Source organism: Emydura macquarii, unplaced genomic scaffold, assembly GCF_026122565.2.
Source record: "Emydura macquarii macquarii isolate MOO-44397 ecotype Brisbane River unplaced genomic scaffold, CSIRO-AGI_Emac_v2 contig_1386, whole genome shotgun sequence".
In the NCBI taxonomy this organism is placed as follows: Eukaryota; Metazoa; Chordata; order Testudines; family Chelidae; genus Emydura; species Emydura macquarii.
In genome coordinates, this window is record NW_027131523.1 from 1,260,695 (window position 1) to 1,283,388 (window position 22,694).

The 22,694-nt window shown below is 55.6% G+C and overlaps 3 protein-coding genes across 6 annotated transcripts; all 3 read left to right on the top strand.

Annotated features, from left to right (window-relative positions):
* LOC137155941 (homeobox protein prophet of Pit-1-like) lies at positions 1-1,667 on the top strand. The gene is made up of 3 exons (XM_067552417.1): positions 1-25; positions 845-1,080; positions 1,326-1,667. The coding sequence occupies exons 1-3, from the start codon at positions 1-3 to the stop codon at positions 1,665-1,667; spliced, it is 603 nt and encodes a 200-aa protein (XP_067408518.1).
* Positions 1,668-5,316: 3,649 nt separating this feature from the next.
* LOC137155849 (RNA-binding protein 3-like) lies at positions 5,317-11,749 on the top strand. 4 transcript variants are annotated; one of them, XR_010920609.1, is made up of 8 exons: positions 5,317-5,410; positions 6,742-6,860; positions 7,255-7,361; positions 7,488-7,593; positions 7,682-7,766; positions 8,286-8,353; positions 11,265-11,342; positions 11,570-11,749. XR_010920609.1 is itself a non-coding variant. In XM_067552296.1 (7 exons), the coding sequence occupies exons 1-6, from the start codon at positions 5,325-5,327 to the stop codon at positions 8,350-8,352; spliced, it is 567 nt and encodes a 188-aa protein (XP_067408397.1). In that variant the 5' UTR covers positions 5,317-5,324; the 3' UTR covers position 8,353; positions 8,759-9,445. The 4 variants fall into 4 exon arrangements, 2 of the variants coding, with proteins under 2 accessions (XP_067408397.1, XP_067408396.1); XR_010920610.1 differs by having other exon boundaries at positions 8,289-8,353; XM_067552296.1 differs by lacking the exons at positions 11,265-11,342; positions 11,570-11,749 and adding an exon at positions 8,759-9,445 and having other exon boundaries at positions 8,289-8,353.
* Positions 11,750-14,450: 2,701 nt separating this feature from the next.
* LOC137155858 (cold-inducible RNA-binding protein-like) lies at positions 14,451-20,914 on the top strand. The gene is made up of 7 exons (XM_067552310.1): positions 14,451-14,587; positions 16,711-16,825; positions 18,339-18,445; positions 18,807-18,897; positions 18,986-19,070; positions 19,681-19,745; positions 20,238-20,914. Exons 2-6 carry the CDS (start codon positions 16,723-16,725, stop codon positions 19,742-19,744), a joined length of 450 nt encoding a protein of 149 aa, XP_067408411.1. The 5' UTR covers positions 14,451-14,587; positions 16,711-16,722; the 3' UTR covers position 19,745; positions 20,238-20,914.
* The last annotated feature ends 1,780 nt before the right edge of the window (positions 20,915-22,694 follow it).

A 22,694-nucleotide genomic window follows, 5' to 3' on the forward strand; every position in this document is an offset into this window, starting at 1 on the left:
ATGGCGGGGGCTGGCGACTCGAACCGTGAGTGGGGTCCCAGGGGAGGGGGCCTGCCAATACTCCTTCCCCATGCAGAGTTGGGGTGGGGAATGGGTTCTCGCCTCAGCTCTGGGACGGGTGTGATGTCTAGTGGTTAGAGCGGGACTGGAAGCCAGGACTCCTGGGTTCTTTTCCCAGCTCTGGGAGAGGTGTGGGGTCTAGTGGTTAGAGTGGGGGGGGGAGGGCTGGCAGCCAGTTCTGTGGCACATTAATGAGAAAGCAGCTTGGCACAGACTCCCCGGGGCTCAAATTCCTTCCCTGTCTCCCCCCACCCAGTCCCAGACTAATTAGCCTCCCGGGTGCATTGTGTCCCCCGGGATGCTGCATTCTCACGCTCTCAAATTCGGCAGGCCGGGTGGGGAGGGGTGATCAGGTTCCCCCCACTTAATCCCGGGGATCACACCTGGGAATTACAACAGCCTCTGTCCCGAGGGGGGGGGCTCTCAGAGGCTGCCACCTGCCTGCCGAGACGGGACCTTGCCCTGCAGCCTGTCCCAGTGGCCCAGACCACGCACTGAACTACAGGGGAGTGCTCCCGGTGGCAGAGGTATTAGGGCTTTTACCCTTGCTTAGCCACTAGGGGGCACAGCACACAGCCACGGGGGCACCACGCACTGCAGGCAAACAGGGTGACAGAGGTTAAAAATATCCCCCCTCAAAAGTAGGGGTGAAGGCTGGAAACCCAGGGCTTGGCTAGGAGGGGCTAGCAAGTCAGGAGTGAGAGGCACTGACGGAGCTGTGGGGGGAGCCCAGGGCTGGGACAGCAGAGATCCTGACCCCCCCCCTCCCCCATCTCCCTCTCAGACATTATCAGCTCCCCCTACAGGAAGGCTCCAGAAATGCCCGGCCTGGCAGGGGGGGCTCCAGCTGCTCCCCCCTCCCTGCACTTTGCTACCCCCACGCGCCGGCGCCATCGCACCAGCTTCACCCAGGAGCAGCTGGAACAGCTGGAGGCCGCCTTTGCCAAGAACCATTATCCGGACATCTACGTCCGCGAGGAGCTGGCGCGGGCCACGCGTCTCAACGAGGCCCGGATCCAGGTACCTGGTGGAGGGAAGCAGGGCACGGAGCTCAGCCAGGGGGCTCAGCGTGGGCACTCTCCCTTGGCAGGGAGCGCTCGGGGGAAGGGGTGTTATGTGCAGCTGTTCCCCAGCTGCCACACCCCAGAGGTAGCTGCACTCAGCACTGGGCAGGGCATTGCTGAGGTCCCAGCTGGGCGTACTCGTGCATGAGGGGCTCTCTGGGCTGATGCGGCTGGGTCTGGACAGCGTCCTTCTCTTTCCAGGTATGGTTCCAGAACCGCCGGGCGAAGCAGCGGAAGCAGGAACGGGGCCTGCTGAAATCCAGTCCCCCCCAGGGCCTCTCTGTCGGGCCGGTGCCCACTCCCCCACCCCGGCAGTACCAGTACACCCCAACCCTGGGTCCCCACCACCACCTCCCCCGCTTCCCTGCCTCCTACCCCCCAGGGCTCCCGCCTCCCCCTGGGCAGTTCCCATGCCCTCACCCGCCGCCACCCTCCCGTGCCCCCGAGGACTGGTACAGCTCCCTGCGCGCTATGACTTCCCCTCCTGTCCCCCCACCCCCCATCATCTCTCTCAGCCTGGACCCAGCCACCCACTGGAACTGAGACCCACGGGGGGCTGGATGCAGCATGGAACGGTCATAAAGGTGTTGAAAGGCCTCTGCCTCCGTCTCCTTCATTCCAACACATGGGGATGGCTCGCCAGGCGCTGAGACGCAGCCACCTCTGGGGTGGGACAGCTGAGGAACAGCCGCATATAACATTGCGTGGGGATTACTCAACCGGCACTGAGATGCGCTGCCTCTCATTATTCTTATTGACTATAATAATTCAATATGGGCAAACAGGACATCAGAAGTAGTAACATTTTTTTCTTTGTGCTTTGAATGGGCTAATTTCCTAACAGCAAGAAAAGTTATGAGCAAAATAGACGGGGAAGAAACATGTAGATAGTAAAATATGAATGAAAATGGGCCGTTTTCTAAGAAAAGTTTACCAGATGATCAAAAAGCCATAATTCAAGAAATCAAGAAAGTGGATACACTTGGCTAAAAGCACATGCTCTTTCAGAGGGGAAGTGAAGGCATCCATTAGAAATTTAAAAAGCCACATATAACAAAAGGAAAAAGGAGGAGATACACAGCAATCAATATAAATTAGAAGTATAGAAAATGATAAGAGAAGCTAAAGGCAAGAGAAGAAACTCTCTGGTTGGCTAAGGACATTAAGAAGGAGACGTTTTTTAAGCATATCCGGAACAAAATAGATCCTAGCACAGATGGAGATAAAAAAAATGTTAAAAATGGTGCAGAAAAGGCAGAAGTGTTCAGTCAACATGTCTGTCCCATATTTGGCTAGAAGCAGGATGAGGTACTCAGATCAAATGAGGGTGACTGAGTGAATAGGGAGAGACGGGACGTTCTTCTTGAATTGTGGCCATAAGGCAATCAGAGCAGGACTGACTGCCGCTATCCTGCACCATAGGCAATTGACATCAACTTCACTGAATCCAAATAAACCTAACTGACTTTGGTTTAATACCTCCGGGGCCGTTGTGTTCCAAATGCAGTTGTGTGTGCGTGAAGGGCTGCACAGGTAATCCCTCCAGTTAGTGGCCCCTTTGAAGCCATAGGTGCAGGTGGACTAGGTCAAACTGGATTCCCCAGGTACCAAGAGATGATCTGGGGAGAACAACCTGGTTTTAACCAGGCTCCAGGCCTCCTTCCTGAGCCAGAAAACAGTCAGGAATCCTTCTTCACAGAAGGCCCCAAGCCTTCGGGAAAGGGTGAAAGGACTGGGCCGACTGAAGTCCATACGACTGCGGGCTTGTTCTGTGATGAATAGTAGATGGGTGATTCTCAGCGAGTCGGTTTGCCGTGCGGATCGGTTCTCAGCCCTGCGCTATTTAACTTCTTCATCAGCAAGCTGGAAGAAAACATAAAATCAGTGCACAGAAAGTTTGCAGAAGATACAAAAATTGTGCGGGGAGAGGGAATAACAAAGAGGACGGCTCTTGGATCCGGAGCGATCTGGATCAGTGGGTAAACTGAGAACAAGCAAATGATATGTGTTTTAATACAGCGAAATGGAAAGATTGACATCTAGGAACAAAGGATGGCAGCTGGACTGAAAGGCTGGGGGACTCTCTCTGGGAAGCCATGACTCTGAAAAAGATTTGGAGATCCTGGAGGAAAATCAGCTGAACAAGAGCTCCCAGTGTATAAACAGAGGAACCTCACGTCAGAGCAGGGAGGTGGCTTTCCCTCTGGATTTGACTCTGGTGCAGCAGCTGCTGCTGCGATCCTGTGTCCAGTTCTTATGGCCACAATTCAAGAAAGACGTGGAACAATTGGGGAGGGGTCAGAGAAGAGCCATGAGGATGATTAAAGGGTTAGAAACCCTGGCTGAGAATGAGAGATTCCAGGAGCTCAATCTATTTAGCTTAACAAAGAGAAGGAGAAGGGGTGACTTGATCCCAGTCTGTAAGTACTGACATAGGGAACAAATATGTGGTAACAGCCCATCAGCCCAGCAGAAGAAGATCTCACATGATCCAATGGCTGGAAGTTGAAACTGGACAAATTAAGCCTGGAAATAAGATGTCCATTTTTTACCATGAGAGTAATGAACCATCCGGACAATTTCCCAAGGGGCGCAGTGGATTCTCCATCACTGGTAATTTTTCAATCAAGATGGGCTGTTTTGCTATCAGATCTGCTCTGAGAATGAGTGTGGGGACACTCCTGGGCCTGTGTGAGACAAGAGAGCCAGAGCAGATTGTGACAATAGTCCCTCCCAGCTTGGGAATCAACGAATCCATTCGTTTTCTCCTGCCCGATCCCAGGGCAACACTAGGGGATCACCGGCTCGCTTATGAGCACGCACATGCGGCTCTGTCCTGGTTTGTGTCATGTTTTCCCTGTAGCGTTTTCACCGTAAGAATAAAAAGACTAAAACCGGCTCGTCCAGGACATGCGGTGAGGGATCTATAACTGGGGCACTCATGCTGTGAACCGTCTCCAGCGAGAAGGCGTGCGGGGGTGCTCGGGCAGCCAGCCTCTGCTGGGCATCATGCGGCAAAGGCAGGGATCTGGGCAGCTTGGAGGCACTCCATGAGAGAAGAAGGGAGTGAGACGGGGGTTCCCACTCAAGCAAGATGACGGCCAGGAGAGATGAAAACCGAATGGTGGGGGGTGGAGGGGGCGTGCTACGCCACAGGGGTGTTGTGTTATGGTAGGGTCTCTTGGGCGTGCAGAACTCCTGTTTATTATGGTAGGGTCTCTCAGGACCATAGCAGCTGGTTTGTTATGGTAGGGTCTCTCCTGGCTGGTTTGTTATGGTAGGGTCTCTTGGGACCTAGCAGCCAGTTTGTTATGGTAGGGTCTCTCCTGGCTGGTTTGTTATGGTAGGGTCTCTTGGGACCATAGGAGCCAGTTTGTTATGGTAGGGTCTCTCCTGACTCGTTTATTATGGTAGGGTCTCTTGAAACCATATCAGCTAGTTTGTTATGGTAGGGTCTCTCCTAGCTGGGTTGTTATGGGAGGGACTCGGGGGACGGGGGAGGGAGCGTCCCGGGGGCGGGCGGGACGGCAGGGTCTCTGCATAGCCGACCAGGCCACGTTGTTATGGTAACCAAAGCTCGGGGTGGGCACAGGGCAGGACCCGGATGTCCGCGCGGGTCGGGGGGAGAGCGAAGGTTCGTCAGCATTCTCAAGCAGAGAGCTGGGGGAGGGGGGAACTGAGTTCTGAGTTAGTGGAAGGGACCCGGATGTTGCCGGAGCGGGTTGGGCTCAGCGGCGCTCTCAAGCAGGGGGCGGGGCTCAGGGATCCAAAGGACCCGGATGTTGCCGGGGCGGGGCTCGGCCATGTAAGGAGCCGGATGTTACTGGACGGGCGGGGTTCAGCGGGGTTCTCGAGCAGGGGGCGGGGCTCATGTATGGAAAGTACCCCGGATGTATGCGGGGGGGCGGGGCGGGAAAAAGTGACCTGTTGTTCTCGAGCAGGGAGCGGGGCTCAAGTATCGGAAGGACCCGGATGCCCGCCTGTGGCGGGAGCGGGGTTGAGTCATGTGTAGGTCCCGGTTTGGCGGGAAAAGGTGGCGCACGATGGCAGTTGGGCAGGACCCGGATGTTCGCCGCGTGCCAACGTCCCGGATGGGCGCCGTTAGGCTAGCCGCTCCTCCCCGGGAGTCCCCGCCCCCTTCCCTCGCGCGTGCGCCTCTGCGCTCGGTCCAATGGGAACACAGAATGCGCATCACGTGGCATGTGGGCGGGGCCGTTATATAAGGCTCGGGCGGGCGGCGCCTCGGCCGCGTTCTCAGCAGCTCCAGCCCGGGACGGTTCTGCTCGGTGAGTGGGTACTGTGGGCTGCTCGGTTGGGGGCGGGGGCCGCTTTCCTCTCCTCGGTGGCTGGCTGGCGGCCAATGGCGGCGACTTCTCGTCCTCTCGGAGGGGAACCGGGAAGCTCACTGAGGCCGCAACGGCGGCCCGGATGCGCATGCGCGGCCGGCGGAGCTCTGCTGGGGCGTTGGTGGCTAGGCCTGGGGTTCCTCGTCGGTTCGGAGTGGGAGGGGACGGTGCGCGGAAGCGGCCTCAGCTACGCGCATGCGTGGGGGGTATCTGAGAAGGTTGGCGGCCTGGGGCTCCTACGCGGTGGGGGGGGGGGTTGTGGAACGCGGGGGGCGCCTGCCTCGTGCTCCGTTAGGTTCTGCGGGGCGCCATGGAATGGCCGGCGTTCCACCCGGCGCTCGCCTCGCTACCGGGGCCACGTGACCGCCGCCGCCATCTTTTCTGCGCGGGACACAAGATGGCGCCCGTTGGGGGGGGGCGGGGCCATGTGGACTCCCTGAGCATGGGGGGAGTTGGGGTTCCGGGGGTGGGGCGTGTGGAGTGCGGGGCAGGTGGGATAGCGCTGGGGTGGGTGGGAGCAGAAGGGCCTGCGTTTTGGGGGGGCTTGGAGGAGGGTGTGTTGAGGGCCGTGGGCTGGGTCAGGGTTGCAGAGGCAGACTGTGGAGAGGTGTCCTGGGCTCTGTGGGGCAAGGGCACCTGGAAACAACCCTGGTCTTAGAGCTCTCGATTGGCCCCGTGGGCAGTGGGTTTGCGAGCTTCATCCGGGATGCACGCCGTGCCCCAGACCCTGGGGTCCCTGCAGTTACAACTCTCCCTCGATTAGTTAGCCATAGGATGGAGGTTGGCAGATCAGTCTGGGAGCTGGTGGTTCGATTCCCCCCCACCAGAGACCTAGAAGGAATGTTAGGGTCTGCATGGTGCTGTTGTGGAGCTTGGGTACCCGCAGTCCCTATAACTATCCAACGATCCTTTTTCCTGTAGGGCCTCAGGAGCAGACAGAGAGGGGGGTCTGAGGGTTGCAGGCTCCATAAGGCCCCCAGGGAGAATGGGAACAGCGGTGATGTCCAGCTGTTCTCAAGGAGTATTAATTGCTCCCTGCCCCTGGGGGAGATGGGGATGAGAGCTCTCTGCTCCTCACCAATGTGGGGTGGGCTGATGCTGACTCCAGAGTGAGTTTCCTGCTGCAGTTCTCCTTCTCTCCTCTTCCCCCCACACCCCCACCCCCCCCCCCCGCCTTTCCATGCCAGGGATGTTCTCAGCCTTGGGACTTGAGGGGAAACTTGGTGCAGCTTTGGGGTGTCCCTCCTAACCACCTTGCATCTCCTTTCCAGACTCCTCCTCCTCACCATGTCTTCTGAAGAAGGAAAACTCTTTGTGGGTGGTCTGAATTTTGAGACCGACGAACAAGGCCTGGAACAGCATTTCGGCACTTTCGGCCCCATCTCTGAGGGTAAGGATTCGGTTATATCTCTGCACTTGGTCTCTAGGGCTGGGTGAGGAGTATTGGTTTTTCTGGAGCCAGACTCCTGGGGGTCCAGTCATGGACTCAGATCCTTATTGCAATAGGTGCTTAGACCTCTGTTCCAAAAGTCTGTTTTATTCTAAGCTTTAATACCGGCTGCCTAGTAAGACTTACAGATCTTGGTGTAAGGACATATGCCAATACCTCATGGCAGGTTCAGATACTGTGGTGTGGTGTTGGGGTGTCTCTAAGACCAACATCAAGTAATTGACCAGTATGTAATGTCTGCAATACGTAAGGATGATCTGTAGACACATGCCAATTCCTGTGATGAGTAGGCTCAAATAATTTTTGGGTAATCATACTTTATTTCATCTTCCAGTGGTGGTAATTAAGGATAAAGAGACCCAGAGGTCCAGAGGCTTTGGCTTCATCACCTTTGCCAACCCAGAGCATGCATCGGATGCCATGAGGGCTATGAATGGAGAGGTGAGGCTTCCTGCAGCAGAGGGAGAGTTAGCAGCGTGGTCTGTCCATGTCCATCTGTCCCCCGTCCCCCCCTTACCCCCAATTGAATAGCTCCCCATTTCACAAACATATCTTGTTTTTCTGCAGTCCGTGGACGGACGTCAAATCAGAGTTGACCATGCCGGGAAATCTTCCCGTGGATCCAGAGGTGGCTCATTCGGAGGCAGGGGACGAGGTCGCGGCTACTCCAGAGGTGAGTTGAGCAGCCCTGCTATTCTGAGCTGAAAGCCAGCCGGACCTTGGGGGGAAGAGCATTCATGTCTTTGTCCTTTGTGCTGCAGGAGGTGGAGACAGAAGCTATGGTGGTGGTGGCCGCTATGACAACCGAAGTGGAGGTTACGGCGGGTCCCGGGATTACGGTGGCAGGTAACTGATGCACAGTGGTGGCTGGTACCCTGCTGGTGACCAGTTAGAAAGGGTTCAGGGAGAGCCATTGGAATGATGGATTAGCAAACTTACTTAGTGAGACTCCAGGAGCTCAATCTATGTAGCTTAACAGAGATAACGTTAAGGAGTGACTTAGTTCCAGTCTGTAAATCCCTATGTGGAGATCAACACTTAGATATTGGACTCTTTAATTGAATAGAGGTCTAACACGAGCCAGGTGCTGGAAATTGAAGCTAGACACGTTCTAGAAATAAGGCATGTGGTTTTTAAGCAAAATATGTTATCTACTGGAACAACTAAGCGAGGGCTGTGGGGATCTTCCATTGCCGCTAAATTTTAACACAAAACTGGGTGTTAAAAAAAAAAAATCTTCAGTTCCTTCTTAAACTTGGCATGCCTGTCTTGTATGGGTCAGATTAGATGACCACTGTGTTCCATACGCCCTTGACTGTAAGGGCAATGGAGAGCCAATGTAAAATGCTTGTGCATTGCTTTCAGAAGTCAGGGAGGATATAACGACCGCTACTCCTCCGGAGGCTCTTACAGAGACAATTATGACAACTGAGGTAAGTGGAGCTGAGAGAATGAAACACAGCACTTCTCTTGCTTAGCAGGTGTACTTAAACCTTTGCAACGCACCATCTTGTGCTGAGCAGTGGCCGTAATCAAGGCTTAGTAGCCGGGACGCCTCTCTTTATCCGCCTTTAACGAGCCTGTCCGAATCTTATTGCCAGGCCTTGGTTCCGTTACCCTGGTCGATAGCTAGCATTAAATGCATGTGGAGGCTTAGAATTCCGTTTAATGCCAATGACCGTCATCGAGTGCCCAAGTGACTAGCTAACTGGGGGAGGGGGAGTCTTGGAGATTCCTAGCCTCACTGAGCCCAAAAAATGTCTAGGAGTTGGTGAAATGCTACAAACATGTCCGTATGCTTCAGTGCCTTTACGATTGTACCTGCTTCTTGTCCTCAGCTCGCAACGAGTAAAAACCCTTCCTGACTCAAGATCGTCCTTCCAATGGCCGTATTTATAAAGAGTTTTGGAGCTACGCTGAATCTTATTGTTTAGTTTTATCTACCTGTATCTTCCCTTTTGTAGTCTTGTCACACACAGCCTGACAGCTTCTGCTACGAGATGGCCCGTTGAGACTTTCCTCAAGAAAGCTCTTGTTTATTTTCGAGTGGTTTTTTAAGCATTTTTTAAATCTCTGGTTTTTCTTTTTTCTCCTTTTGATTTGTCAGCAACCCAAGGTTTCTATTAAATTGCCAAGATGGGGCCCTGAACTCACTTTAACACACTGTGCCCACAAGCTGGAGTTTTTAAAACAAAGTGCAATGATACCTTGGAGTTCTGTTCCTTTAGTGTATAGCAAAGGAGGGATAAAGTTTATGGCAGCCTTTAATATATCTAAAGGGACATGTGACTCATACGTTCAATTGGCAGAAAAAAGGTATTTTCACTGTACAATGTAACAATCTCCAGAACTTAGACTTGCAAAAACTTTCCACAAGAGGTTCTTGAAAATGTTTGTTTATATTGTCCTTTTTTACTGGAAGAAATGCGCATAATTCCATTGGTATTGTATTTGAAGTGGTGAAGGAATTCCTGTATTCCGTTCTCTGGCTTTACGAAGCCTATTAAAAGACCGTCTGAAACGAACTCTTTGCTCTCGACATTTTGACATTTCGTTGCGCTGCACAAGACAGACAGAGGAGGGAGTGAGGCTAGGGTAGAGAAGACTGTTTCTGATCCCATCTTCGCTGACTTAAGTGTCACTGTACGTGGGACCAGAAGGAAGTCTAGTCTGGCCATGATCTGTCAGTATAGCGCAAACATTAAACCATATTATCCCCTCTGTCTGCCTTGTTGAGCAGCCTAAAATATCCCAAGGGGGTTGCAGTCGAATTCTGCTTCTGAAGCTCTGCAGCCACATCAAGGACAGATTCCAAACTAAACTGGCAAGGATGCTCAAATCTGGGTCCAAATTAGCCTTAAAACCAGCACAGGTTTTGGATGCTCTCTGCAGCGTCTTGCAATCCAAATGTTGCGGTCTTGTGCTGCCGCACGAGAGACCAAGCAAAACTTCTGAGCCTAAGCTGGAAGCTCTGGCATTTGGATTTGGTGGTGGAGGTGATTTAGGGGCATCTTTGGTTTCCTTAGAAACCAAAATGAGATGCAGCTGGCTGGCCAGTGACGCCGGAGGATCTTGGATTGTCTAGGCTACTCGGTTCCTAAACAGCATGAATCCGTAACTGAAGTGTCTTGAACTTCAGCCGGCATGTCCATGTCTTCCATTAGTACTCTCCGGTCTTTGTAGCAGTGGCAACAGAAGCTGGAAAAGGGACAGTAACTTAAACCACTGTCGCTTGGCTCCCCAGGGGCCTGAGTCTCATGGAGCCTGACCCATATGCCATGGGGATATGGATGCCCTTCGCTCTGTGTTGTGACACTAGCTGGGAGGGTGTATTTGCCTGCCCTTCCCAGGGTGCATGGGAAATAAACCCGGCAGAGATGAAATCCTGCAGCCTCATCCAGAGATGGTGAACCAGGGAGGTGACTTCCCTGCTTGCAGGGCAGGCCCATGGCAGCAGGATGGTGTACCAAATCATTCCATTAACAGGCTCCCCACCTTGGGGGCATCTCGACCTCTTCTCGTTTTAAGGGCTGTAATGCTTTGATCTGTCGGCCAAGCGGTAGAGGTGCCGCTCTTGGACTGGCAGCCATGGTGGTTAGCACAGAGCTAGGGTCAGAGGCAGTCAGATGGTGTCGGAGGGGTAGGTGGGCCTGTTGTAGCTAGCCTTGTCCTGACCTTACCCGCTGTGAGCATTCTCTGCTAGCGTATGGAAACCAGTGTCCTTCGAGACCCCGAAGTGTGTTGTGACTCTCCTTCAGTGCGATCCGTGTGAGACGAAAGCTGCTCTCTTGCCTAGTTCATATGTGGATATAGTCCTGTAATTCGAGGTAACTCTTTTGCTCGTGTCCGCATCTTCTCCAGAGTTCGTCCCTAGGGTTAACGCCGTTTTTTGACTGACTTTTTTGGGGGCATGTGAGTTCTGCCTGACCCCTACCGCTGTTGGGGGGGAGGCAGTCTGGACTGTACAGAACACCCAGCCTCCCCCTCGCGATCATTGCCGTTTGGTCCAAGACTCTTTAATCCATGCCTTGTGCAGCCCTTGGACTTGTGTCTGCTGGGAGGGGCTGTTTCCAGTGCAGCAGGGAGTGGGGGGATGCCATGCCGGTGCCTCTGGACCTGCCAGGTTAAATTGCTATGCGCTGGTGACAAATAGACACCTTTTTTTGGTAGGTTCTCAAACGTGGGGGCGGGGGGAGCCTCCGTAGTGACTGACTCTCCAGGGCTGGCCAATGGGTGGCATTGGCCAGCCCTGGAGTAGCCTGCTCAGACCGCCGGGTTCAACCAATGGTTTGTAATGTGCTGGGCAAGTGGAGAACAGCGAGTAACACTGATTTGCTTTGGCAGGTTGAAGAAGATGGTGTGCTGGCTGCTCTAACCTGAAAAGAAGGGGGATGGAGACTGGAATGGACAGTTCGGCCCAAGGTACAGAGCCTGGCTGTGCCCCACATCTTGTGGCCAAGGGCATAACCACTGTGGCTATGGAGCAGTGTTTTTCCCCCAATACCATGGGGCTGGAGTCGAAGTGGTTGGGGGGGCAGTGACTAGCCAGAAGGACATGGCTAGCGGTGGGGGTAACTTACCCATGATTTTGGAAAAGAAATCGCTTGCCCAGACCCTCCTGAAGCATAAACCTGTTCCTCTCATTCCAGGGCGGACAGCACGCGCAGGAGTCGCCGCGAGGGCACCCGCACGCTTGAGCTGGCCAGGCCCGGTGGCCACGGTTGGGGGTTTCAGGCCCTGCTGAGCCCATTAGCCAGCAGGGATGCGGACAAGCTGATCCTTCCTAGTCCAGAGTCCTTTAGTGTAACAATAAAGGCTGTTGGACCCAGTGTTTGTGGTGAGCTTTAATTGGGGGGCAGAAGGGCTGAGGAACAACTCCTTTTGGTACCCCTGCATGGGGGGCCAGTCTCCTGCCAGCCCAGAGGAGGAGCTGATGTGGGGCTGGCAGTATCATCACTATTGCCTTGTCTGTGCCCCAGAGCCTGTGGAGTGATGACAGCTGCAACCTGAGAAGGGAAGGTGGCTAATGTCCCGGGGGTGCATGTTTCTGCCTTTCTCTCCCAGTAGCTCTGGCCTGCTGGTCCGAGTGGAAGCTGAGCAGGTGCCCAGAAAGGGGCCTTATTTAGCCTGCTCAGAGCTTGACCCTTCCTGTTAATGCCACCACTCCTTTCCCCTGGAGAGGAAGCAGGTCCCTGTCAGAGGCCCAAAACTTAAGCTCCTCGAGCCGCTGGCCTCTAACCATCTCCATCCCACCGGGCTCACTGGCCAGACGCTGGCACCAGTTCTGGCTCAGGAGGAAGAGACAGGGCTGGGCATAGCCAAGTGCAGTCTCAAATCATGGCACTGCTGCTTGGGCTACAAGACTAGGGCAGCCATTCCTGGAAGGAGGCAAGCAGCCATGGCTCCTTGCAGCCAGAGGCAGGCTCTGTCAACCCTCACTGGAGCTGCAGGGCCAATGGCTTAAACTGCCAGCCAAGGCAGGTGGGCTGGAGTGGGAAGTGCCTAACAGCCCGGCCCTTACTGGCCAGGTATCTCAGCTATGCTGTGCAACATAGGATGCCTTGGGCACAAGGGGGGCAGCGTCTCTCCATTCCCTGCCTGGCTATTTAAGCTCTTCTGGGGCCAGCAGACCTGGGGCGGCTTTGCCAATGTGTCAGGTGGCTGCCTATCGTCCAGCAGTTCAGAGTCTCTCCAGTCCCTGCCTTTGGCCATGGTTCCAAGGGCGGAAGGCACCAGTGCTGTGTACAGCAAACAGTCCCTGGCCGCTCCTCACGGCCGGCCTGCCTCAGAAGAGCCACTCCCTGGGTGGAGGGCGTTTATTGCCCACTGAGTGTGCTCAGAGGGGGGTGGGAAGGAGTTTTACATCTTCCTGCAGGGCTCCTCCCTGCTTCCTCATTGGGCTGGGGCTTTCCAGCCTCAGCTGGGTGTGGAGCCTTAGGGCCTAGGTTGCTACATTGCACCACTTGCTTAGGCCAGCAGAGCCTGTGGCACACTCCCCTACCATGGGGTGAGGCCTAGCCCTAGTGAAGCAGCCTGAAGCATGGCACCCAGCCACTGCTCCCAAGGCCCCTCTGTTGAAAAACCTCCTCTCCTGACAGAGCTGTCTCTTGGGCTGAACTGGGCTCAGTTTTTAACTTGAGGCAGCTGGGGCCAGTGAGGGGAGAGTGGGTGCTCCCGGGGGGGTGGGGTGTCCTTCCCTAAAGCCCCAGTGGGGAAAAGCCTTTTCCTTCCCTCCCTCATTGTGTGGGGCACCCTCCCAGCTGCCCCATCCCCAGCTCTTGGCCTAGGCAGTGGGAGGCTGAGGCAAGAACTGTAGCGTGTGTACCCCCTTTCCCCAGCCAGCATAAGGTGAATCCCCACGTTTGTCAGATTTGAGCTGGGCCTCCTTCAGGGGGTGGGGCCTGCCTTGCTCGCTCTAGGGGGCAGCGCTCGCGCTGACTGAGGGGCCCTACACGAAGAGCTCAGCGGGCTGGGCTGCCAGCGGCAGGCGTGGCACGGCTCCAGGGGTTGGCTGCTATGCCCTAACTACTAACCAGCTGTGTGGAAGAACCCAGGGAGCCCCCACCCCCTCCCAGCTGGGTACTGGGACTTGGGCAGGTGACAGGGTCTCCTCCTGGAAGGAGCCCCCCAGCTCCACCCCACTGCAGCGGGCACCAGCTGCCTGGTAGAGCTGTTTGCACCAGCTCTAGGTGGGGCAGAGCTGGCCCCCTCCCCGTCCAAACCCCGCAGGGGGTGTTAGTGAGCCCCTCCCTTAATGATCCACAGTACTGTGGGGCGGGCAGGCAGGCGACACCCCTCCCTGGCACCCCCTACCCCACCCCCAGCCCCCAACAACCCTCACCCTTCACCCACAGGGCAAAGTACGGGGGGAAGGGCAGGTGCAGAAGGCTACGCAGCTCTGCACGGATGCACTTGGGCACAGTTCCGGGGGGGGGAAGGTCTAGGAATCTCCTGCGTGAGGGGCAGATATCGGGTGGGGGGGGGGCTGGTTTTCACCCCCTATTTATAGTAGTCCCGCCCCCTGAAGCCTCCAGCCAATCCGGAGTCCAGTCTTCGGGCCCGGCTAGCGCGGTGGTCCCGCGGCCCACCCGCCAATCAAGGTTCCAGGCGGGGATAGGGGCGAGGCCTAGGTTCTGTCCGTCACTCTGCCTCTGCCCGCGAATCAGCGTTACTGGCACCTAGGGGGCGTGGTCTTTAGCCTGTTGTCTGCGCTGGCCATTCCAGCCAATCGGCGTTCCCGGCAGGAAGGCGGCTTTTCCACTAGCCAGCCCGGGCTTCAGGCTGTGAAAGGGCGTGATCCTGCCGCTGTCTGTCACTCAGCCAATCAGCCGTCCAGGCTCTTGGGGGCGGGGCCTTGTTTCCCCTGGCCCTGTTCTGACTCAGCCAATCAGCGCTCCCGGCGTTGCGCGGGGGCGACCCCGCTGGCTAATCAGGGCTCCTGGCTGTGAAGAGGCGTGACTCTTTGTTTTGCCGGCCAATGGGTGTCGCGCGCTAGTGGGACGTGACCGTTGAGGGTGGCGAGCTCCTCCCCCCCAACTTCCGGCCGCCAATCAGGGCTGGGTGGCGGAAAGGGGTGTGGCCTGCGCAGCCTCGCTCTCATCCTCCTCGCTTCTCCCGCCGTCGCCGAGGCAGCAGCACTTCCTTCGAGCTCCGCTCCAACGTGTCTGGTGAGCGATATCGTCCGCCCGTTCGCGAGGCTTGGAGTGGGGGAAGACCGGGGGGCAATGGAGAGCGCTTTGCCTGGGGGGTGGGGGTCAAAATGGCGCCGTTCGCCTCCGCCTTGGCTGGGCCTTCGCGGCAGGGGAAGTAGCGCTGCGCATGCGCGGCGGGCGCCGAGGCAGCCTTGCGCTTGCGGCTCTCCCCTGCCTCGAGGCGGGACACGGCGCCTGCGCGGAGGCGGTTGGGAGAAGGCCGCGAGCGCTTTGGAGCCGCCGCGCATGCGCGGCTGAGGTGGGGGAGGCGCGCGCCAGCGCGCGCTTTCTGCTGCGGAGTTTGGGTGGTTGCCACGTGCGGCGCCGCCGGCGGGGCCCATGTGCTCGCTGCCATCTTAGTGAGACTCGGCGGGGGCGGCCCCTTCCCGCCGGGGGGGGGGATTGTAGCTCCCCGTTAGATATAGTGGCGGCAACAGCACCCCCCATGTGCTGCCCCCTCCCCCTCTGGAGGGAAGGTGGCTCCCTTTGTCCCCGCAGCCTGGCGGGAGCTGCCCGCCCCGCCCCTCATTGTGGGGGCTGGGTCTCTAGCGGCCTGGGGGCTGCAGTGACTCCCCCGGCATCGCTTGCAGCAGCCCCTTTGCGCCCCCCGCGGGCTGCTCTCGTGCCCCCCATAACGCAGCTGGCCGCTGAGCTCTGGGAGAGGGCGATGGCCGCCGCTGAGGTCTGGGCTGGGCTGAGGGAGTGTGCCTGGCCCTTCCGGCCGGTCCCTCCGGGCGCCAGGCTGAGGCCCGGCCTTGCCGCAGCTCGGTTGGTTTTTCGTGCTTTAGCGGGTGGCCCTTTGTTTCAAAGCGGGATTTTTTTAAGTTTTCACAGCTGGGGGGGTTAGCGCTAAACTGTTCGAACCCAGGTTGTGAGGCCACGAGTCCGGAGAGGCAGCGCTGCGCAGGGATTCTTAAACCTAACGCGGGTCCTTCCTCCGCCGACATCCATCTTACTGCCTCTCCGCTCATGGCGCGTCTCCGCTGAAAACGACGTTGATTAACATTTACCAATAAAAATCAAATCTGGCCCTGTTCTTTGTGCTATCATCGTGCCATGCGGCGGGGGTTGCCCCTATGCAAGGCCCTGTAGGAACATAGACCAGCCATCGAAGTGTAAGGGGAGATAAGCAGATGGGGGAGTACAAGGAAACAATGAGGCAATATTGATTGGTAGTGGTTCAGCACAACAGCCTGAGGGTTGAGTGGGGTTTTTTTTTTTTTTTTTTTAGTTTTTTTTTTAGTTTTTTTTTCCCCGGTTGGTATCATGGTAAAGGAGGGATTTTGGGGAACTCCCTAGATGTTTATGGGGAGTGCTCCTGAGGGGGAGGGGGAGCATGGGAGGAAGCATGAAAGGGCTTGTTTAAAAATGTAAAGTGGGAGATTGGCTAAGCCAAGATGGGAGTCAATAGCAAGTGAGGGATGATGGGTAGTGAAAGGGCCTCGAAAGTGAAGACAAGGAGCTTAGTAGAGAAGAAGTCAGGTGAGGGACATGGGGTAACGTGGTCTGTAGCAGCTCTGAGATCTCACATGCAAGAAATGTCCCTTCGTCTCACTTATGACGTCGCTTGCACTGAGTTCCTGAGTCTTTGAAAAGCTTAAATAATGCCTGCCATTGCAGAGGATAATCTGGGCAAACCAGGCCCGTACCATTGGGTGTTCCTGCATGAGAGGGAAACTGGCCTGGATGACACAACTGGTCTAATGTGGGGCAGCAGCAGAGGTGGGGTGGGTGCTGGCCTGGGTGGGTAGAGTGTCTGCAAATCTGCAGACATTCTCTTTATATCCACGGATCGGATGCAGATACAAATGTTATATCACGCTCTGGATGGGACAAGTGATCTGATGGGGTACAAGGCAGGAATACTGGGCTAGATATACATTTCATTGATCAGACACATGGACCATATACTGGGGTAGATGGGCCTGTTGTTTTCAGTGCCGCTGGGGCTATTAGTGGACACTTTTCCATTAAGCCAGGAGTTAATTTTGGAGCTTCTTTGCTAACAAACCACTGCTGCAGCCCAAGTCCTTTCCCCAGCCGCCTGCAAGCCCCTATCCTGGTGCGCTCTGCTGACCAAGTGTTTGCTTCATCCACAGGTGACTTCAGCCATGGCATCTGACGAAGGCAAGCTCTTCATCGGAGGACTCAGCTTCGACACCAATGAGCAGAACCTAGAGCAGCTGTTCTCCCCCTATGGTGACATAGCAGAAGGTAAGTTTGCCTGTTTTCCAACCCCACAGCAGAAATCAGCCCCGTCTCCCTCACTAGGAACGCAGTGATGTCCAAAACTCAGCTTTGCTGGTTTTCCAGCCATGGAAACGCATTCACCCAAGCACAAAACGTGCAGCCTGCCTGTTAGCGTGGGGGCTGCCTGCCTATACATAAAGGGAGGCAGGTTTGCAGGGTTTGAGTGAAGTTTTGGGAGAGAAGAAGTTAGCATGGTTTAAAAATTTCCATGGTTGTTTAAATAATGGGGTCTGAAAAGAAACTGGGTCTCTTCATGGAAAGCGTCTATTTCCTGCAGGAAAAACACCGATATTTCAGCTGAAAAGTCCAGAAAGTTCTCAGTTTTGGCCTGAAAAAAGACTGTCTCGGGCTCTGATTCAGTGGGACGCTGCCTCACTGCTTCCATTCTCTGTGTTGTCTCAGCTTTCCTGGCCAGCCCATGATGCCCCATGGTCAGAAACTCTCATAGTGCACTATGGGAGGAGAAAGGGGGCTCTGTGGGAATAGTTATCTGGCTGGACAGAAGAATGATTGCATGAGGCTTTGCACTGCCATTTTGGTTCAAAATACTTTGATATGCAGACTTTGTCAGAGGATTGGCATTTTTCCATAAAAAAAACTTCAACAAGAAGGTGGAGGGAGTTGTTTTTCCCCTACAGCAAATTCCATTTCCTAACCAGCCTTGGCTAACAAGCGTAGAGATTTGTGGGAATTCGCCTTTCGTTTTCCAGCCATAATCTAGTCTCTGATCCGCTGTGTAGCCCTGTGGTAGGCAAAGATTGTGTCCGAAAGCAGCTCAGGGGAAGGAAAACAAGCAAGAGTGATTTAATTTGATTGTCACAAAGAATAAAATGACTTTATAACCCCAACTCGCTTTTAAGCAGTAGCAACCTTTGGCCAGCAATGTAGTGTTCGCCACGTTGGTCCCAGGGTAGGAGAAACTCAAGGTGGGTGAGATAATCTCTTTTATTTCCTGTTGGGCAAAAGAGACAAGCTTTCGAGCTACACAGAGTTCTTCTTTGGGTCCTGTGTAGCTTGAATGTTGCGCACGCGTGCGCCTCCCCCCTCCCATATTACTTCCCACCCACCTTGTGTGTCTCCTGTCTTGGGACCGATCTGGCTACAACTACACTGCAAACATTATTAAGCATGTCAGTTACTGCTGAGTCTAAGGGCCACCCAAGAATAGGGCCCCACTGTTCTTGTCCAGTGCTAGCACAGCAGAATAGAGTCCTTGCCCTGAAGAGCTGACGGACTACTAGACCACACCCCCGCAGAGTGGGGGAAAAGGGTTGAACACACCAGCAGGGAGGGCAGTAAACACCATGCGTTTTTGGAGGGGCAGATGGCCCCAGTTACATTTTCACGGAGTCTGGATGAGAGGCAAAGTGCCAGGCCCGGGGGTTGTGGCTAGCGCTGGGGTGGGAGGACGGTGCAGTTGGGTGGTGTGTCCTGGGGCCCGCTGGGGGTGCTGACGCCCTGCCCCTAACTCTTCCAGTGGTGGTAGTGAAGGACCGGGAGACCCAGAGATCCAGAGGCTTTGGCTTTATCACCTACCGCCGTCCAGAGGACGCCAAGGATGCCATGAGAGCTATGAACGGGGAGGTGAGTGGGGGCATCCCATAGGGGAGGTGACTGAATTTACCATGTCCCCCCACCCATCAGTGCCTGGCGCCCACCTGGTTCTCTTCCACTCTGCATAGCAATTCCAGAGTACCCACAGAGAGAGAAATAATCCTTCCTGCCTCAGCAGCCGCCCAGCTGCCGCCCTGAGTCGTTGTATTGATGCAGCGTGTGGAGGGCGATGCGGGCCAAAAGGACAATCCTCTGGGCTTGGACATACCTTGCCATGGGCCTGCCCCTCCCCACCCCCATCTGCATCCCTGGCTCTGTCATGGTCCCCCTTCCCTGTTGGGCATGCAAAGCCAGAAGCCCCACTTCTAACTGCATCCTTTCCTCTCCCCAGTCTGTGGACGGACGTCAGATCCGAGTTGACCAGGCTGGGAAATCATCCCGTGGCTCTTCTGGGGGCAGAGGCCGTGGTGGCTTCTCAAGAGGTAAGTGTCCTGCCCTGGCTGCGCCTGTTGGTGCTGACTGTTGGGTACAGCCAGTGCCTAACACCCCCTCATGGTTTCTCCGCTGCAGGGGGTGGAGACCGGGGCTATGGTGGTGGCCGCTATGACAACCGAAGTGGAGGCTACGGCGGGTCCAGAGATTACTATGGCAGCAGGTGAGCGGGGATCGGAGGCTGCCCCAGAGCACGGGCTGCTGTGATCTGTTTACGGTAGTAGCTAAGAGAAGATCAGGGTGGGGTGCCCTTCGTCAGGCCGGGTGGGCGAGGGACTTGATTCAGAATGGTCTGTTTGTAGCTAGTGACCAGTTGAGATCAGGGCCCTGTTAGCTCCTCTGCCATGTGGCGTAGGCTGCCCCCTGCCCTTCACCCAGCATCTCTTGGTCCAGCTCATGGTGCGGTGTGTGGGGAGAGAACTTGCCTGACATTCCCTTCCTGGTTCCCTGTGCAAGTCTCTTGCTTCAGAAGCCACCCTCAGCACTGGGGCTGTGACCCTGGCACTGCCCGTGTGTGTGAAATTGACACAGAAGTGATTCTGGAAGCACAAGAAGCTGGCAGAGAGCAGGTGCGACTCTAGTGCCCGTGTTTTCTAGAGGCTGCTGTGGTGTGGACAGAAACCCAGCCCTCCGGCCTCTGATCTAGCTTGGTCCCTTGCTGGTCTCCCAGCACCAGCAGGACTGAGATCCCCTGGCTAGGGGTGTTGAGAACAATGGGAGTTGCTGGGGGCTCTGCCAGTCCCCCCAGTCTTACATCTGTGCTCTCTCCACAGGAATCAGGGAGGATATGGGGACCGCTACTCTGGAGGCTCCTATAGAGACAGCTACGATAATTAGGGTGAGTCTGTCCCAAAGGATCCGGGCCTGGCTGAGCTACCAGGTCTCTGTCCGTCTGTCCGTCCCGCCCACCGTCTAGCCTAAATGCATGTGGAGACTTTAACCCCCCAGGGACTTTTTATCCATCCGACTTCGTTCTTAAAGGGGCGCTGTTGGGCCATCCTATAAAACCCAGAGCTGCCTTTTTACGCTTTAAGCCGACTGGGGAAAACGCCCGCCAAACTGTAAGTTTATTGCAGATTTAACTCGCCGCCTTCCCGTAGGACCTACTCAAAATCAATGGGGCACCCGCCCCATGGCTGCGGACGATGCCCAAACGAGGAAGTAAGTGACGGCTCGAAGCCGACCTTCTCTCGGGTACCATTAGCCGCCAGGGTCCTCCTAAGAACACCACCTTCTTGGCTCTCTGGGGAGGGAGGCAGAGGCGCGAAATACCACCAGCATATCTGTGTGCTGCAGCGCCTTTATCATTGTACCTGCTTCTTGTCCTCAGCCCGGCACCGAGCAAGTCCTTTCCGAACTGAGATCGTCCTTCCAATGGCCGTATTTATAAAGATTTTTGGAGCTTCGCTGAATCTTACCGTTTAGTTACATCTGCCTGTACCTTCCCTTTTGTAGCCTGGTCACGCATAGCCCTGAGAGGCGAGCCCCCTTCCAGAGCCCTTCACCCCCCGCAAAGCAAAGATCGGTCTGGTTTCAGGAGTTCTTACGCATTTGGGGTTCTGTTTTATTTGTTCTTTTCAATTGGGCTTCTTTTAATTCACCAAAATGGGGGGCGGGGGCCTGTCTCTACCCATTCTGACCCGCCCTTCCCAGGAGCTGCGCCAGCCATGAAGGGGGTTTTCATTTTTTTATAAACACCTTTGTAGTTTTGTAAAGTTTCTTTAGCGTGTAGCAAGGGGAGAGGCAAATCTCTCAGGTATAACAAAGGGAGACTCACGACTCGTATGCAAAAGGTATTTTTCCTGCGAGATGTAACCGAGCCAGAGCTTAGATTTGCAAAAACTTTCCGCGAGAGGTTCTCGAAAATGTTTGTTTATATCGTCCCTTTTTTTTACTGGAAGAAGCGCTCATAATTCCATTGATTGATACTGTGTTTGAAGTGGTGACGGAATTCCTGTATTCAGTTCTTCGGCTTTACGGAGCCTATTAAAGACAGTCCGAAACAAACTCTCTGCTCTTGACGTTTCGCCCGCACGGCCTGTAGCGAAGACGGCCGAAATCTCACAGGTGTGGATGCTAGAGAAGATGGAAGGGAGGTGGGCAGAGGGTGGGATGACCAGAATTCCATTGCAGGATGACAGGCATCGAGGCAGCTGTGAAAAAGGCATCCCTAAGAACGACCGTATGGTCCATCTAGCCCTGTATCCTGTCTCCAACAGCAACCAGTGCCAGAGCATCAGGGGGAGTACTCAGAACAGGGCAATTATGGAGGGATTCATCCCTGTCTGCATTTCCAGCTTCTGGTAGTCAGAGGTTTAGTGTTGCTCCAAGCATGGGGTGTGTCCCTGACCATCCCTGATGGTACGCCAGCTGGCCGTGGACTGAAGGAAGGGCTTCTCCTGGGCCCTCATCTCTGCTGGTGTTGGTGATCTCAGATCCTTGGTAAGAATCCAACTCTCCCTTGACCTAAGTCACAAGTTGCTAGGGATTGGGGCCCAGCTCGGTGCTAGGGGTGGATGCAGCCATGTTGGGTGGGGAGGCTCTGCCCTGCCCTGACCCACCTAGAGAATTCCCTGCTAGCATGAGACAATAGCACCCTTGGGGCAGACCAAGCCCAACCCAGGTAGGATTTGAGAACAGCTCCCACGTTCCTCCTCCAGAGTGTGCTGTGCAGCTGACACAAGCTGTGGCCCTTCTTTAGAGGGTGGGTCTGACACTGCGCCCTTGGGGGCAGCCTGATCTCCAAGGCTAGCCTAGTGGTTCCTGGCCTGGGGGCCCACAGGGGCTTTCAAAGTAGCCCGCGGCTCCCCTGCTGGCTGCAGAAGGGAGCCACTGCCGAAGGACCTAGGCGGAGCACGTTTCCGTGGGTGCAGGCTCCTTGCTACAGCCAAGAGGATGGGAGATCAGTGCTCTCCTCCCCCGGCTGTAGCAGGGAGCATGGCAAAGCGCTCTGCCTGGGTCCATAGGCGCTGGGGTCCCTGCTGGAGCCGGAGGGAGGGGAATGCTGGTCTCCATCTGCCTGGCTGCAGAAGGGAGCCACTGCCTAGGGACCCAGGTGGAGCCCACAGGCCTACAGCATATGTGATTTCCCTGCTGCAGCCAGGGCGATGGGAGATCAGTGAGGAGGCAGCCTCCTCACTGATCTCCCATCTGGCTGCAGTGGGAGAGGGGCCCGCTGGCAGAGACTGGTGACCCTTCAGGCTTGTAGTAATGATATCTCTGGCCCTCAATCCAAAGGTTGGGAACCACTGCTCTATCGCTCTGGAAGCAGCTGTGCCAGAGAAATACCCATGGTGGTGGGAGCACAGTGGCTCCCACGCTGCTCCAATGAACAGCTCTTCCCACCTCTTTGTAAAACCTGAAAACACCTACGGCTTATCGCTCAAGCGGGGAGACTCACCCGGAGCTGGGCTTGTGCCCGCTTCTCTCCCTGGCGCTGTTGTCTCCACAAAGCAGAGCTGTCCACTTGGCTATCACTTTGCATCCAGGGCTGATTTCCAAAGGGGGAGAGGGAACACAGAGCGAGGCAGGAGCTGGTAGCAGACCTGGGAACGGCTGGTTGAAAGAGCAAGGGAACGGTTCAGGGCTCTGCAAATACCGTAATAGCACGGGGCTGATCAAAACTGCAGTGCAGGAAAAAGCTGACTCAAGCACCAGTTTCTCCTGCAGGAGCGGGAGTTTGGCTAGCTGCTTGGATCAAAAGGGGTAACAGTGGCACATCAGAACCGCTGAGCTTCGGTGCTGGGCCAGTGCCAGGTGCTTCAGAGGGCGTGAGCAGACCAGGGCA